At 35.0% G+C, this 16,645-nt stretch overlaps 2 protein-coding genes across 2 annotated transcripts; both read left to right on the forward strand.

The window, feature by feature from the left end:
• Positions 1 to 1,579: 1,579 nt before the first annotated feature.
• On the forward strand, positions 1,580 to 10,600 carry LOC110735176 (probable mitochondrial-processing peptidase subunit beta, mitochondrial). The gene is made up of 9 exons (XM_021915351.1): positions 1,580 to 2,307; positions 3,212 to 3,376; positions 3,459 to 3,596; positions 3,696 to 3,847; positions 3,947 to 4,055; positions 5,877 to 5,975; positions 7,935 to 8,000; positions 9,881 to 9,988; positions 10,123 to 10,600. The coding sequence occupies exons 1-9, from the start codon at positions 1,654 to 1,656 to the stop codon at positions 10,207 to 10,209; spliced, it is 1,578 nt and encodes a 525-aa protein (XP_021771043.1). The 5' UTR covers positions 1,580 to 1,653; the 3' UTR covers positions 10,210 to 10,600.
• Positions 10,601 to 12,861: 2,261 nt separating this feature from the next.
• LOC110735177 (chlorophyll a-b binding protein 6A, chloroplastic-like) lies at positions 12,862 to 15,603 on the forward strand. Its single transcript, XM_021915352.1, has 4 exons — positions 12,862 to 13,166; positions 13,808 to 13,910; positions 14,759 to 15,047; positions 15,231 to 15,603. The coding sequence occupies exons 1-4, from the start codon at positions 12,973 to 12,975 to the stop codon at positions 15,374 to 15,376; spliced, it is 732 nt and encodes a 243-aa protein (XP_021771044.1). The 5' UTR covers positions 12,862 to 12,972; the 3' UTR covers positions 15,377 to 15,603.
• Positions 15,604 to 16,645: the final 1,042 nt, after the last annotated feature.

Consider the following 16,645-nt stretch of genomic DNA (forward strand, 5'->3'; position numbering starts at 1 on the left):
CCGTCGACGACGACGTACCTCCGGCGTCCCCCGCATCTCCGGCCTGCCCTCCGGTCTCCCCCGGCGAGCCAGTACGGCTCCACATTTTTTAAACCGAGATTTGTTCAATTTTAGAAAATGGGCATAATGGTCACACCAAGTCATATTTGTGGGCTTTATATGGTAATTTGCGGGCGATGTTTAGCGATTCACTAGACGATACCATAGCATCCTTGTTTGAAACAGGATTACACGAAGGCAAGACAACCACACTACAACCACATGAAGATCAAGGCAATCATGAAACAACAAGATTCGACATGTCTAAATCTTTAGAACACCATTCAAACAAGGTAAACCTCATATCTTTCATCTTAATAACACTAAACTTTCACTTATCCATTTTCTCTCTCTCCCTCAAGAAGATCAAAGCAATCAAGTTTAGAATAACCACACATCTAACTAACAAATAATCACAAGTCAATCATCAACAACATAATGCATACATCACAAACATAAAATTAAGGTGAAAGAGCGAATGGATAACCTGCTTGTTGTTGCTTGCACAGGATTATCAATGCCAGAATAACTCAAAAAATCCTCCGCAACATAAACCATGTGCCTAAGACTCCTCTCAGTGCCAACCACAACAAGTACCGATTTCCCACAATAATCTTTCAATATATAATGAACAATTCTACTGCCTCTCTCTTACGACACAAATTCTTCCCTGCATTCCACAAAAGTTACACCATTTTCCGACATTAAAGCATCTGAAAATTTTGGGAATAAATATCTTCCAAATAGTATTTAAATCGAAAAGAAAACAAAGGCAGAAAATCTCAAATTGATAAATGGCTTAATGGAATCAAAAAATAAGCACGACATTGGCAAACTCACATTCTTCAGCAACAAATGGAAGGAGAATACTCCCAAGTCCTGCGATTAATCTTGGTTCTTGGTTAAGGATTAATATGCTACATAATTAGCTGACTAATCGTTAAAAAGTTGGCCTACTTGAAATGTCCTAGTTAAGAGTCAAATGTATGACACAATTGACCCTTGCTCTAAAAAAATAATTGATGCAGCAACAAATTGCATTCAAAAAGCATAAACATGTCTTGACAAACTCAACATGTAATTTGTATTTACTACAGGTCTATAGCCCACCATGAAAATTCATGGACAAAGCCGGGCAGCTTATGTTTAGTGATTAATTAACATGAATTTGGAGTCCTAAGATTTTACTAAATGAAATTACCCTAATTTCATAGTTTGAGTTGGTATTAGTGAGTGTGAAACTCCATCTGTGGATCCTGAGTTTTACTGAACTGAAATTATTTTTGCTAAACTAAAATTATTGCTAAACTGAAATTATTTTTGCTAAACTGAAATTATTTTTATTGATTTTCTATTGTATTTCTTTTTTATAATTATTGAACTGAACTTATTTTTATTGAACTGATATTATTTTTACGGAACTTATTTTTACTAAACTAAAATTATTTTTACTTAATATTATTTTTTTTAATGCAAAGTGAACGGGCCTTACTAATTTTTCAGTATATAATCAAATTAATCAAGAAGCAAGTGCCCAAATAATACTAGGAAGAGGGGGGAATTATCATCAATGCCTTAATAACCCTAACATTTTCATCATTCCTCTCCACAACCATGTCTCTCAGGCGCCTCCTCTCTCGCTCTCGGCCCCTCCATTCTCTCCAATCCCCCCGCTCCTCTTCCTCCGCCGCCGCCGCCGTCACCGCCCACTCCTCCGCCCCATCCCCATCCCCTCCACCACCCAATGCCATGATCTACGACCGCCTCGCCGAATCCGTCAAATCAAAGCTTAAACGCCTCGAAAACCCTGACCCTCGATTCCTCCAACACAACTCCCCTCACCCCACCATTGCTGACCACACCTCTATCCTCACTTCCCCGGCAACCAAGATCACTACTCTCCCTAATGGTCTCCGCGTCGCTACCGAGTCCCAGCTCGCTGCGCGCACTGCCACCGTTGGGGTCTGGATCGATGCCGGGTCTCGCTTCGAAAGCGCCGAGACTAACGGCACTGCTCATTTCTTGGAGCATATGATTTTTAAGGGTACTCAGAGAAGATCTGCTAGAAAACTTGAGGAGGAGATTGAGAACATGGGTGGCCACTTGAATGCTTATACCTCCAGAGAACAGACTACTTACTTTGCGAAAGTTATGGACACTGATGTTCATAAGGCTATAGATATTTTGTCTGACATTTTGCAGAATTCTAAGTTTGAGGAAGAACGAATTACTCGTGAGCGTGATGTTATCTTGCGTGAAATGGAGGAGGTGAGATTAATTTTTATTTAATTTACCTCGGTTTCAAATTATTTGCAAAGATTTACATAAAGTGTGAGTATATTTTTATTAAATTTTATTGAGGGGTTTTATGGTGTCTAATTATTTTGATTATTTCGATTTGAATGCTTTTGATTGTGTAAACTTGTGCTTGTAGTTTAAATCAATTTAGTGTCATTGATAGTGCAATTTGAATTGATAATGTGATGATATATCTGTACTGAGGGAGTATTGTATTGCATATTTTGTGTTTAATAATTCAATTGATGATTAATTGAGAAGAAAAGATGCCAACTATATGCTTTTAGACCTTTTGATTTTAGTTTGAATGTATTTTTGGGTGTTAAAATCTTATAAATTGAATATTTCCTGATTTTGGAATTCTGGGTTTAGTAGTCACATCGATAGTGCAATTTGAATTTGTAATGCAAAGATAAATTTGAACAGAGGTACTATCTCGATTTTTATGTTTTCTTAATATATACTTAGTATCTTGAATGTCAGAACAAGAAGCTATGTTTCCTGTAGGACCTGAATATTTTAATTTAACAATAAGAAGTTCATTATGGTTTCCTTGTGATTTTAAAATTAATTTTTTTGATCAATTAACTTTTAAAAAAATATGATGATTCATTGGAGTTGATTAACTCCTCTATCGTCCATCAGATCCAGCAGAAGTTTCATTCAATTTACTATAGACTTTAGACACTAGTTCTTAATGCTAGCATGTACTTAGCTACTGGCAAAGTATATTTAACCTGCTTCTCATTGTCTATCAAGTGCTAACCACTGCGTAGACGTAGATGAATGTTGGTTTATTAATCACTACTCTTATTCTAATATGGTTGTATTTATTTGACCTTCTAATTGATATGCTTTGTTTTTTTTGTTAAAGGTTGAAGGCCAGACCGAGGAAGTGATCTTTGATCATTTGCATGCAACAGCTTTCCAATACACACCTTTGGGTAGAACCATTCTTGGACCTGCTGAGAATGTTAGGACTATCACAAAATCTCATCTACAGAATTATATAGCAACCCATTATACAGCTCCAAGGATGGTATGCTCTTACTTAAACTGTTTATAGGTACATATTTTTCACTCCTTGTTGCTATTACATGAGAGGAATTTGGAAATTTCAGGTCATTGCTGCCTCTGGTGCTGTTAAACATGAGGATATTGTTCAGCTAGTAGAAAAACATTTTACAAAGCTGTCAACTGATCCAACCACCGCTACTCAATTAGTTGCCCAGGAGCCAGCCTCATTCACTGGTTCAGAGGTTTGTATATCTTTCAGTACTTTATGTAGTTGTTTGAAAGTTTTAATTATCTTAAATAATTTGTTTGTGTTTATATTCTCTGTTCGCTCTTGAAATCAGGTTAGAATGATTGATGATGATATTGAATTGGCTCAATTTGCTATTGCCTTCAGTGGAGCATCATACACAGATCCGGATTCCGTTGCTTTGATGGTTATGCAGACTATGTTGGGTTCCTGGAACAAAAATTCTGGTGGTGGAAAGCACATGGGGTGAGTGTAATATAATTCATTGACCTTTTTTTTTGTTATTTTTGGGAGCAAAGTTGTTGACTTTCTTACAACTACTTTGCTATTTCTTGCTACTATCAGATCTGAGCTGGTCCAAAGGGTTGCCAATAATGAACTTGCTGAAAGCATGATGGCATTCAACACCAACTACAAAGATACTGGTTTATTTGGTGTTTATGCTATTGCTAAGGTTAGAGTTGCATCTTACAATCAGGCATTTCCAAACGTTTGTGATCTCATCATGTTGCTTTCTGAGTGCTGAAAGAAGGTTTTGTTAGTGTTTGCTCTTTGTTTGCTAGTACACACATCATGTTTTGGTTATAATAAATATGTTGTGTGAAAGTAAGAAAACTAAGAATAGCTCAACAATTATTTTGAGGTTGCTTGTCATGTTTTGGTTATAATAATATGTTGTGTGAAAGTAAGAAAACTAAGAATGCATACATCATGTTTTGGATAGCCTCAGAAAATTTGAGGTGGTTTGTCATTTGTCTGGTTACAATCAATCAATCAATCAAAGCCTTAATCCCATAAGTTGTGTCATTTGTCTGGTTTCAGTAGTGAATACTTTTTTTTACGATATATAAAGCTCCCATTACCCATACCATCTGAGGTAAACGTTGGTTTCAAATTTGGGTAAATTAAATCCACAAGGAAAATGGCCAATAGTTGGCATAGTATAATAGTAATATGTGGGTGCCCTACATATGAAATGAAGGAAGCTGTGAGTTTAACTTGGAGTTACAATAATCTTATTATACTCTTTTTGAACCTCTGAGTTTTGAAAGAATGATTTATTCGATTCCAATCATGTTTGCAAATTACTACAGTTATCCTCTATTTCTTTGTATCACAGGTTACTGATCTTTGAACAGAATTCTTTGGGCCTTTTGTAATTGAGATAAAATTCAAAGCCCAATCAGTTTCCAAAAGCTTAATCCTCCACACTAAAATTGAGCATGACTACTTTGGTAATTATTTGGTTCACCTGCAAGCAGCCCTACAGATTGGCCAACATACTCTGTGGCATGTAAAGATGCTAAGTAATAATGGGGAAAGGACTACTTGACCATCTTTTTAGCAGTTGTACAAACCCACGAAGACCACCCCACCCACTCTGTAATCTACCTACCAATCCATGAAGATCACCTCCCCAAGGCACCAACCCCTAAAACCGCCCTAGCAATTTGGAAAAACTCACCCATCCATCCCAAACACCACCCCACCAACCCTTATTACCATCTCCACTTACGCAAAAACTCTAGATCTGAGAAGGAAAAAAGGGGGGGAGGGGGGGATGGTTTACCTATCCCGTCGTGCTAGAGAGGTTAAAATGGAGGTGGCGGCAGTGGTTGTAGAGTGGGAGGAAGGTTATGAGGTTTCTTACCCTTTTAGTTTTTTTTGTTAATGGTGATGGTGGATTGTAAAGTGAAAGGTTGGTGGTGGGTGTATTTCCCTTTCTCATTTAATCACACCTAAACGACATCAAAGACTTGGGGGGTTATCTTTTCTTTCCTCTTATATCCCTTTCCCTTTTCCTCTTGTAAAATAAATGGCGGCTCCTTATAGTCGATTTCTCTTCATTGTGATGTCTGATGTGTTTTGATGGTTGAATGTTTTAAGATCTTGCCGAACCTATATCTTGTGTAGTTGCTTTGTATGTGTCTTACACGTTACCTCATCTGCTGTGGACAAACGGTCTTGAGCATATTACTCCCTGACTATGCATTTTCTTTGAATTAAAAGTTGCATTAATTTGGGTTTGAATTATTTACTTTCCTATGTTCATTTCCCTTTTAAAATATTGGTGGTATCTGTTTGACTATTTGAGCATCATAATTAGAGTTTACATACCTTTTTTTTTTTTTTTTTTTTTTTTTTTTTTTTTTTTTTTGTAGTTACGTAAATAACTATGAAGAGAACCTTTGATTGAGTTGCTACCTTCACTGGTAGAAGCATTTCAATTTTCTGTTTGTCTTTTCCTGAACTTAATTCTGATGTTTTTTTCCAGCCTGATTGTTTGGATGATTTGGCATGGGCAATTATGCATGATATTAGTAAGTTCTCTTATCGTGTGTCCGATGCAGATGTAACTCGTGCTTGTAACCAGGTACTTTCCTCTCTTCTTGGTTGCGAAATTAGCTGCAAATTTGTCTTCTATTTACTGCTATCAGTTTTTGGAGTTTAAGGTGTAATTTGCCTATAAACTACAGGCTAGGGAGCCTAGCACTGTGGTGCATGACTTTTAAAATGATGCAAAATTACTACTATTTTCCATGTTAGTCTAGAATGCCTTTTGTTTGGTTTTGTTTTCTAGATCGTTAAATATGTACTCAACTGTAAAATAATGTGACTGCATCATATAATTACATATACTGGACTTGACGTTAAAGGCTGCACCAATTGCCGTGAAATTAAACAAGATGAATGCTTCTTTTAGAGATTTGTAAACATGGATGTATATTAGTTATTAATAATAATGAGATAAAAAGTGGATTTCTGGTGGGAATTAGTGGGAGGGAGGAATGTCCAGGGTTTGAAGTTGGTTACTTTGATATACCCTGAGAAGGCGTTCTGCTCCCAAAATTCAGGTCGAAGGTATGGGTTTAGAACGGCTGAAATCCATACCTTGTGTTTGTTTGAGAAAATTGCAAATTTTAACTCGTTACTTAAATTTCCAAGATGGGGTTTTGGGGCCCAAGGGTGGTGGAGGGTTTGGCACATACATAACCTTCAGGTATCCCATGAAAGAAAGAAATTCATGCCTGCATGGAATGTAACATGGTATAATCAATCAAGTTCTATACTCATAACTCTAATTTCATTCCTGATTTCAAATCCATACCATTTTGTGCACCAAACAATCACTTGTTGTAATAAAGACTAATTTACCTGTTTAGTGGAATTCCTAAGGAAAGCTAGCTGTTTATTTTTTTTCCTCTCTTGTTTTCTTCCTTCTTCACCCTGTCTCTGCCCAGCAAGTTGTGATAGCTCTTTTGGCCTCACTATCTTTTTGAAACCTGGTTGATGGTTTTCAAACCTTGTTGTATCAGAAAAGCACATAGTTTAGGTTTAGTTGGTAATCTTGAGTGGCTATGGTCAGTTTCTTTTAAACAGTGTCAGATTGGTTTGGCAGACCATAGTATCATTTTTGAAATGTAGTTACTCCCTTTTTATTTTAGTAAGTGCTTCAATTCCCATTTCCGGCCGTATTTTAATAAGTGCTCCATTTATTTTTTGGGAAACTTATAAGAGTATTTTACTGTTTTCCTCCCCACTAGTGGTCCCCTCATATCCTCTTCAATAATATTAATGCATTCTACTATTCCTCCTAAAACTTTGTGCCCAGAGAAATGGAACACTTAATAAAATACAGGAGTAATTGCAATGGATGTAATCAGAGTTCATTCCATGCTATGTTATACAGTACAACTTTATCATTCTTCTTCAATTCAGCATCATATTGGTTCGCGAGGCCATTGTATCATGTTTATAGATGGAGACTAACTGCATTTTGTGTGTACCAGGGACATTTTATGTAAAGTTGTATTGTTATACAATTTCATCATTTTTCTCTAGACATATAACCTAATGTAAACATTAGAATCTCAATTTAAGCAATGTTTTATATTATTTTTATTTTTATTTTATTTTCTTTAAAAACATTTCGAAATTAACATCCATTTTGTTATCGTAGGTTATGTTATAATCGATTCTTGTGAAGTTCTCTTTTATTTACTGCTCCCTCACCTGTTATCTTCTACATTATTTTCCCTTCTGTTATCTCAGAAGCAGTTTGTGTGCCTAAACTGTCCAAGTAAAGTTAGTAAACATGACATATTTGAATTACCTCTCTCTATCCCCTAAATCCCCTTATTTCAAATACTCTTATTGCCTTGCTCCTACCCTTCATCTCGTATATCTTTAAAAAGGCTGAATGGTTTATGGCTTATATGAAACAGAATCTAAGGGTTTATGCTAATGTGTGTACAATACACTAGTAGTACACTTCGTATAATGTTACTACTTTGCTTGTAATCTTAATAGCTCTCATCTCTTGTGATTGTAGTTGAAGTCATCTCTATTGCTGCACATCGATGGAACAAGTCCAGTGGCGGAAGATATCGGTCGCCAGGTATACACATCTTCTTTCTACCCCTGCTCTTGTTCATATTATTGTTGCCTGTACATATATATTGCCGACATTACTTCTACAGAAAGTTTTATTGGAATATGCCGAATATCTCATAGTCATAATTGATAGAAACCTTTTGTTATGGCCTAGCAAGGAGTGGATGGTTTTCTTGTTTTGTCTGGCTCAATTTATATCTGCCTTGTGCTTTGGATCATTACAGTGAGTGAAGGCTCTGTGCTGTCCATTGCATATGTTGAATGCTCAAAGATAGGGAAACGACGGAAACCTGACTTTTGCTTTTTAGGAAGTGAACTAATAGGATTGCAAGATCGTTGTTGTGACCTTAAAAATGTACTTAGGTGAGGTTGCACCTACCCATTTGGCTATTACTTCTTGTTTTGAGGATACATCAACTTCAATCCTGACTCTTGCCATTCCCCGTGAGGCACGTCTGGTTTTCTTCTAGGGCAGAAAAAAGGAGATAAAATTTCTTAGCTGAAACACCCAGGCACCTCTGTTTCTAAATTTAATTTTTTTCCCTTGCACACTTTGTCTGTTTAGGAAATTTTCAACAGTTTCACTTTATTCAATACCCCACAATATTAACACCTTTCCACTTTCTTTTTGTATATCTAAATTTGTTTTTTCTGTTTCCATGGTCTTCATACATACTCACATTCCCTTTGTGTGAATAAAATGTACCCCTACTCACCTTATATCGCATACTACATTTCCAACTTGACTCATTCATCTCTGTGGATAGACACAGCGATGTACTTATCTAGAGGGAGTAGTAGGCTGAGCAAATACGCTGAGAAAATTGTCAAAATTGCTTCTATGTTAAGCCAATTAGTCTTTTTGATACAAAAAAAAGGCAGCTTGCCAGGTTGGTACAGATAATAACAATACATTTTGGTATAGAAAAGCAAATGGGCATTTCAGCCTTTTTTCTTTCCAAGGCTTTGTTCTATAGTTTGCATGATATTCCAGGTCATTGTATCCTTGTAGTTAAGTTTTGTTAGTTCTGTTATTGAAGAAAGCTCTTACTCAGGCGTGTGTTTTTGCTTGAGAAACATCTAGGCTCTGATGTTACATGGACTGAATTTCCGTTTCTGAAAAGTTTTCAGAAACCAAAAAGGCTTTGAAATGTTTTGGGAAAAGGTGAAATTATTTGGATCTGGAAAAACTTGGTGAAATGCAGGGGAGACTATAATCTTTCATCAATGTGAACGTATGGTTGTCCCATGACACCCATCAAAGCTCTCTTGCAATAAAATAAAATTAAAATATGTAAAAAAAAGATGAGATTTCAGAGAGCTGAGAAAATTGAGAATGCCACTAGATTTGTAAGACAATGAGATTAAAATTATTGCTAGTGTCTTTGATAAGATTGGTTTTGTTTATGTTCTTAGGGAAGCTAATATTGTAGCTCATGCTATGGCTCACCATAGCCCGCTCAAGTATACTACTAGAGTGTGTATAGGGGGTTGTCCAAGAATGGTGGACAATTTGGTAGTGTCCGATTTTTGTTTGAGTATTAATAATACTTGGTCATTGCGTTGGCTTTCTCAAAAAAAAAAAAAAAAAAAAAAAAAAAAAAAAATAAAAATGAGAGGCTGCAATAACCAATATAAGTCCCTTGAAATGCTAGATTTGAAAATGTCTTTCATTGTCACCTTCTCTTCCCCACCCCCACCCCTCTTTTTTAATCATCCTCAATTTGTTTACCATTTGCATGGTAATAATATGGTGGAGAATAGACTACTATATGCTCAATCTCTCACGTCCTAATGTATTCCCAATTCCATGTTTCTGGTAGTTGTACTGGCCTCTTTTGATCGTTCACATGATAGTATATAATCTTGGTTTCTTGTTTGCAGTTGCTCACTTATGGCCGGAGGATACCATATGCCGAATTGTTTGCTAGGATTGATGCTGTAGATGCTAACACTGTGAGACGTGTTGCTAATCGCTTTATCTATGACAGGGTAAGAAACCCAGTCTCATTAGGTTAAATTTTTTATTTTCATGCTTATCAGTGTTGTATATCTGCTGAGTTTCTTGCTTAATATGGTATACAAGGTACTTGCTAATTGTTCATTTATCTAATTTTTAATTGTAGGATATTGCTATTGCTGCCATGGGTCCTATCAAGAAGTTGCCTGATTACAACTGGTTCAGACGCAGAACCTACTGGAACCGTTATTAGATTGCTTTACCATGTTTTTAGTTAGCCTTCAAATCATGTGGGTTTTCATATAAAAGTTTGTTGCCTTTTCTTGCAACAAAAAGCCTTCAAAGGCTCCTGGTATTGCCATTCACCAGTTTTTTTTCGGTCCATTGCGATTTTGTAAAATTGTATACTGAGGCGATAATTCAAGTACCGGTTCAGTCTATCCTTTTCGACCTTTATTTTTAGGTCTGCCCTCTGGCATGAGACTAGTAAGTGAGATGCAATAATTTTAGCTGACAATACTTATACGCCTATCTTAAGCTGTATGATATTGCCTTGTGAAACAAAACAGATGCATAACATAGGATATGTAATTACACCTGAGCAATTGTTTTTATTGCCATTTGTCTTTGAAGAATTTCGAAAATCCAGTGACTTGACGCATTTTTTTTTTTTTTTAATTTTATTACCACCTCTATTTTTAAATACTTGTACCATTTCTCTATGCGTGGAGTTTTAGTAGAAATTAGAGAAAGTAATAATATACGGAGGTAGTGGGGTTGGGGAAGAATAAAAAATTGTAAAGAACAAAAATAGTTGAGAGAATATGAGGAGAGAGAATATAAAATTAATAAAATATGATTAATGTTGGGTCCACTAGGTGAGAGAAATAAATTAAATATTGTATAAGTTTTTCAAATAAGGAAATTGAGCAAGTATTTAAAAACGGCTGAAAATGAAAAGTGGAGCAAGTATTTAAAGACGGAGGGAGTACATTTTATGGTAATATTTTTATAATAATGAACACTTTTTTTTTTTTTTTTTTAAATCTACATTCACCTGTCACAACCATCAGCGATTCAAGCCATTCTGTTCCTGTCGATCTAGCCACGAAACTTGTGGCAGCCACCATCATCACAGTCTTCATCTTTGTGTCCCTCTCCTTCCTCCCGTCTTCCTTCCTCAATAACAATCCCAACGCTGCGAAGCGGTGATGACATAAAGATACCCTACTTGTAAAGAGTGTAAAGTAGGACTATACCAACCCTTTAAGGAAACCTTATACTTTGCGGCAACATTTTTAACCGCCATAGGCAATGGTGGCAGAGGTGTGCAGTTATGGACTTATGATTTCGTGGAGGAAGAAGGGAGGAAGAAGAGGGACCCGACGGGTACAATTCAAAACCATCCCCGCCTCACCCTCTAATTAGATATTTATCCTCACCTAAGACCCGCCTAATCCCCACCTTTCAAATACAACTATACTACATAATATGATTTTAAAAAATCATTGTTAAATTATACATTTTTTTTTGTTTATAATATAAGTATATTACAAAGTATTATACTTTTACTATATTATTTTACTTAATTTTTATATAAAATGGTATAAAAGTATATATTTTTAAGTAATAATATATATGAATGTGGGTATGGGGCGGGATGAGTATGAAGTGGGGATGGGGCGGATACAACCTAAAATCCATCCCCGTCCCATCACCCATTGCGGGTATCCCCATCCCCACCCCACCACCTGCCAAACCAGGACCCATCCCCGCCCCACTAGGGCGGGTCTCCTACTTGACCCGCCCCACTGACATCCCTAATCTAGACATGGTTTAGCAATTTTTTTTTTTGTGCAAAAGTTCAATCGACTCTTGATTTATTAGTTACTTACAACCTAACAAGTAAACTTGAATATTGGGTATGATAGTTCAATGATAAAAGGGTCAGGATTATAGTTAAAGGGTCGTTAATGAATAAGGTTTTTAATGGACATGACTCTTATTAGGTAGGCACGTAGTGTCCATGTAAGGCTAAAATATTGCCCTTTTTTTTGAAGGAAATTTGTACTAGTATTTACGGGTCAAATACTTTAAAAGTGAGGGGGAAGGGTAAGAGATGCCCACCCTCAAAGTGTCTCTAATGGGAATTGATATATATTTATGCCCTTAATATTTAGCCTTCTTGATCGACAAAGTATTCAAGCTTAGCTTGTCTCATAGGCATAGGAACAATCTTCACAAAGCTAGATCTGACTTAGGGCTTGTTTGGTTGCATAAAGACCACGAGGGAAGTGGAAAATCACGGGAGTTTGAAAATGGATGAGTAATTTGAATGGTAATAAAAAGTGTAAATGTGGGAATTGAAAATTCACGTGAAAATTAATTACTAACCCCCCTTGATAATTTAAAATTCACATAATTTGCAGATTCGTTCATGTCAACCAAACAAATTTAGGTAATTCATAAGAATTTGATGTATGTATTTAATTCCTATGATATACAAATTCCTATAGAAAATAAATTCCCATATTAAACAAAGACATAATTTCTTTACCTTTTCCTTCCTTTTTTTCATAAATATTACACCAAAAAATTGTAAAAAGTTATACACAAAAAAAAAAAAAAAAATGCAAAAAATGGTAAAAAGTTATACACAGATAAAAATGCTATTAACCATCAACCCAAATAATATAGGAACATTCTCAACCATACAACTCAACACAATATGAGACGCATATAATCCTACTAGCTTAAAACAAAAAAAATCAGATTACTCAAAAAATTTAGCCAGATTGATATATCACTATATGACACGTGGCATAGAATTGGATAACAAATAAGCAAATTTAGCCAATGAATATCAACATTTAGATTCGCCTACATCCTCAATAAACCTTACACTCTACTTCAATATCACCAACTTATTATTCATTCCACTCGCTCAAGTTCTCAACCTCACATCGAGCCTTGTTAAGTCTTTTTATTTATTTATTTTTTCTTCACAAAGACGACAATGGCTTCTAATGCCTTAATGAGTTGCGGTATCGCCGCCGTGTTCCCCTCTTCTCTCTCGTCTTCTAAGTCTAAGTTTGCCGCCTCGGTACCGTTGGCAAATGTGTCGTGCAATGCCTCTTCTCGCTTCACTATGTCCGCAGAATGGATGCCCGGTCAACCAAGGCCTCCCTACCTTGATGGATCAGCTCCTGGGTATTTTTTTATTTTTTTATTCTGCTCTAATATTATAGCAAATGTTAATATTCTTTATATTCTTCATATTGTTACACTTTTTTAGCCACATATAATCATGAAAACATTTATTTATACCACCTCTATTTCTTATCATATGCTATAAATTAATAATTTATGTGATAAATAATATTCTTTTTCTTTGTTGCACAAAATAAAAAATGAGTTAGTATATCAGTAAAAAAAAAAAAATATAGTCAAAGTAAATATATAAATGGTACAAAAGTCAAATTGTTTCGATTAATCTAAAAAAACGGATGTGGTATTATACGAGGGAGCCCCAGTTTCTCATATGACATATTTTCAAATAAACCAACAACTTTATTCAACTGTATTCAATTGTGGAGCCTACAATAATAAAAAAAGTTGTTGATTTATTCACGAAAATGCCCCATGAAAAACAAATTTCGTTTCTTGCTATGAGAAACAGGGAATTTCCCGTATTATACAAGTATTTTGTAAAATTTAACTGCTTTTATTATCTATTCATGCACAATTCCATAATGATTATCCACTGCAGTGACTTATTATTGGAGTTTCAAATGTTTTTCCATTGATTTTTGAAGAATTATAATCAGACTGGTTGCTTACATGTTATACAGTGACTTTGGATTTGACCCACTTCGGCTTGGAGAAGTTCCAGAGAATCTAGAGAGGTTTAAGGAATCAGAGCTCATCCATTGCAGATGGGCAATGCTTGCAGTAGTAAGTATATATGATACACTACTTAAACTTTTTCCATTTTTTGTTAGGTGGTTGTTTTCGGAAGGTTAGGTGGTGGTTTCGAGGGTTGGGTGGTAGTTTTTAGAGTGTGGATGGTGGTTTTGAAGGTTAGGTGGTGGTTTTGAGGGTTTGGTGGAGGTTTTCATAATCCGGTGGAGATTTGGATCTGATACTAAATTAGCTAGTTTAGCAAAATTATTTACTAAAATGACTACTTTCATTTAGTACCTTCGTTTTGCTGAGTCTTACTCAGCTACTAAAAAATGAGGATTATACATGTGAGTACATTTGTATTAAAGAGAAGAGATTTATTAAATAAAGTTGGGCCTACAAAGTGGGGTTGTAGATCATAAAAATTGAACAAAGTTGTCATAAAAGAAATAAAGTAAAAGTGAATAAAACTTAGAAAAACGGATGAAAATGGAAAATAAGTAGGTCTTAGAAAAATGGAGGTAGTAGTAATAGGGATGTAGAATGATTTTTTGTTTTGTTTAATTAATCACTCTTAGTTATTTTAAGGAAATTTAAAACGAAAAAAAATAAAAATAAAAACAAAAATCCAATTCACAACAAAAATGATATAGAAAAAAAAAATGGTTCAATATATGTAATTATTGGCTAGTTTTGGAATTAGAATTTAGAAGAGGCCATTTTAGTGATAGTTTTGCTAAGCTAGCCAATTTAGTAGAAGATCTTGGAGAATTTTGGTTTATTCTATACTATGATGTTTGAAAAATGTAATTTTAATTAGTGAATGGTGATTTTGAATTGCTAAAATCAAGATTATATATATGAAAGTTGTTGAGTTTTGACTCTACCATACAATGCAGCCAGGGATCCTTGTACCCGAAGCATTGGGATTAGGAAACTGGGTAAAAGCTCAAGAATGGGCTGCTGTTCCAGGAGGTCAAGCAACCTACTTAGGCAACCCTGTTCCATGGGGTAACCTTCCTACAATTTTGGCAATCGAGTTTTTAGCTATCGCATTCGTAGAGCACCAAAGGAGTATGGAGAAAGACACCGAGAAGAAGAAGTACCCTGGTGGAGCTTTCGATCCCTTGGGTTACTCTAAGGACCCTAAGAAGTTCGAGGAGTTGAAGGTTAAAGAGATTAAAAACGGTAAGAACACTCAAATTTTTAGTCAATGAAAATATAACTAGCTATTATTAGGTTGTAATTGGTATTCCATGTACTGAGATGAATCTGTACATTGCATTCTGATATACTACTGTGTTAGTTAGTCAACATGTTAGCCATTTAGCGTTACTGTCATCTAATCGAAGGTGATTGTTTGTTGGCTAGGCCGTCTTGCATTGTTGGCTTTCGTGGGTTTCTGCGTTCAACAATCAGCTTATCCCGGAACAGGTCCATTGGAAAACTTGGCTACTCACTTGGCTGATCCATGGCACAACAACATCGGCGACATCATTGTTCCCAGATCACTTTAAATTATACCTTGAATGTACAACCAATATCAAGAACTATACATGCTGTAAAAATCCCTTGCATTTATAATGATATCTGTAAGTTGTACGATCAAGGTGTGTAACTCTAGAAGAATGTTTATGAGAAAATACAATTTGGAGGATGAGCTGTTTGTAATATGCTTGCAATAATGTGCTGGACATCTAATTCACTAAGAAAGAAGAACCCAAAAAGAGATTGCTAGTGACCATTCCCCAAATTATTTTTGCTGAACTTTAATTATTTTAACAGAACTGAAATTAATTTATTGAACTGAAATTATTTTTACTGATTTTTATTAAATTTCTTTTTTTAAAGTTGCGGATTTTTGCTGAACTGAAATTATTTTTACTGAATATTATTTTTTAAGGTGAAGTGAACATGACCTATATCGTTCAGCTTATTAAATAATTATATTACTTAATTAGGATTAGAATGATAAAAAAAAAAAAATCAATTCACAAAATTATGTGAAGACCATATTGTGGACATCAAATTTTGTCCTGCCCATAATAAATCCCAATGATGTTTCTCAAAAAAAAAGCCCAATGATGAAACGAACGACATTGCTTAAATTTAACAATAGATAATAGATGTACTCGGGTATAGCATGCAAATCTATACCCTGATACAAAGCCTCGTCGTTTTATTAGATGGATCATGTGATTCCTTCTGGGTATAAATACAACCCCCTGATATTAATAAAAAAAAAAAAAAAAAAAGCAAATTTCATCTTAAACCATTGTTTCTCTCTCTAAAACATAGTTTCTCTCTCCACTTTCTACCAAATTCTACAAACTTCTGAAACAACATCAAATTTATGGATGTTTAAAAAGAATTTCACCTAAACCAGAAATTTGAAGAAAAACAGCTGCATATAAAAAGGTTTTTTTTCATTACGATTTTTTTTTAATATACTTTGATATCAATTTTGCTAAATGCTTGAAGAATTACTCCAATGCCCAAAGAAAGAACAAAAAAATGAGCAAATAAAAGCTCCATAGATGATTTTCTAACATACTACTTATTTTTGTTTTAATTCAAGTGGAATATTAATTTTGTTCGGTTGAATATGCGAGAATGTTCATTAACATGTTGATATGAGATATTAGTTGGTCCTTAACCGGTCCATCGTTTTGAAAATGAACATTTAATATAACAAAAATTAACATTTACTAGAAAAAAATAAACATTTAGTAATGAACATACATTTACTAGAAAAAAATGAACATTTTTAGCTACCAACTATGGCT

This window comes from Chenopodium quinoa, unplaced genomic scaffold (genome assembly GCF_001683475.1).
Source record: "Chenopodium quinoa cultivar QQ74 unplaced genomic scaffold, ASM168347v1, whole genome shotgun sequence".
Classification (NCBI taxonomy): Eukaryota; Viridiplantae; Streptophyta; class Magnoliopsida; order Caryophyllales; family Amaranthaceae; genus Chenopodium; species Chenopodium quinoa.

What these genes read in the sequence shown, in the direction of transcription:
- LOC110735177 (XM_021915352.1), top strand. Translation starts at nt 12,973, where the DNA reads ATGGCTTCTAATGCCTTAATGAGTTGCGGTATCGCCGCCGTGTTCCCC. An exon ending in CTTGATGGATCAGCTCCTGG is followed by an intron (nt 13,167 to 13,807) that starts GTATTTTTTTAT and finishes CATGTTATACAG; the next exon opens with TGACTTTGGATTTGACCCAC. An exon ending in GGTTAAAGAGATTAAAAACG is followed by an intron (nt 15,048 to 15,230) that starts GTAAGAACACTC and finishes TTTGTTGGCTAG; the next exon opens with GCCGTCTTGCATTGTTGGCT.
- LOC110735176 (XM_021915351.1), top strand. Translation starts at nt 1,654, where the DNA reads ATGTCTCTCAGGCGCCTCCTCTCTCGCTCTCGGCCCCTCCATTCTCTC. An exon ending in CCTCATTCACTGGTTCAGAG is followed by an intron (nt 3,597 to 3,695) that starts GTTTGTATATCT and finishes TCTTGAAATCAG; the next exon opens with GTTAGAATGATTGATGATGA. An exon ending in GTGTTTATGCTATTGCTAAG is followed by an intron (nt 4,056 to 5,876) that starts GTTAGAGTTGCA and finishes GTTTTTTTCCAG; the next exon opens with CCTGATTGTTTGGATGATTT.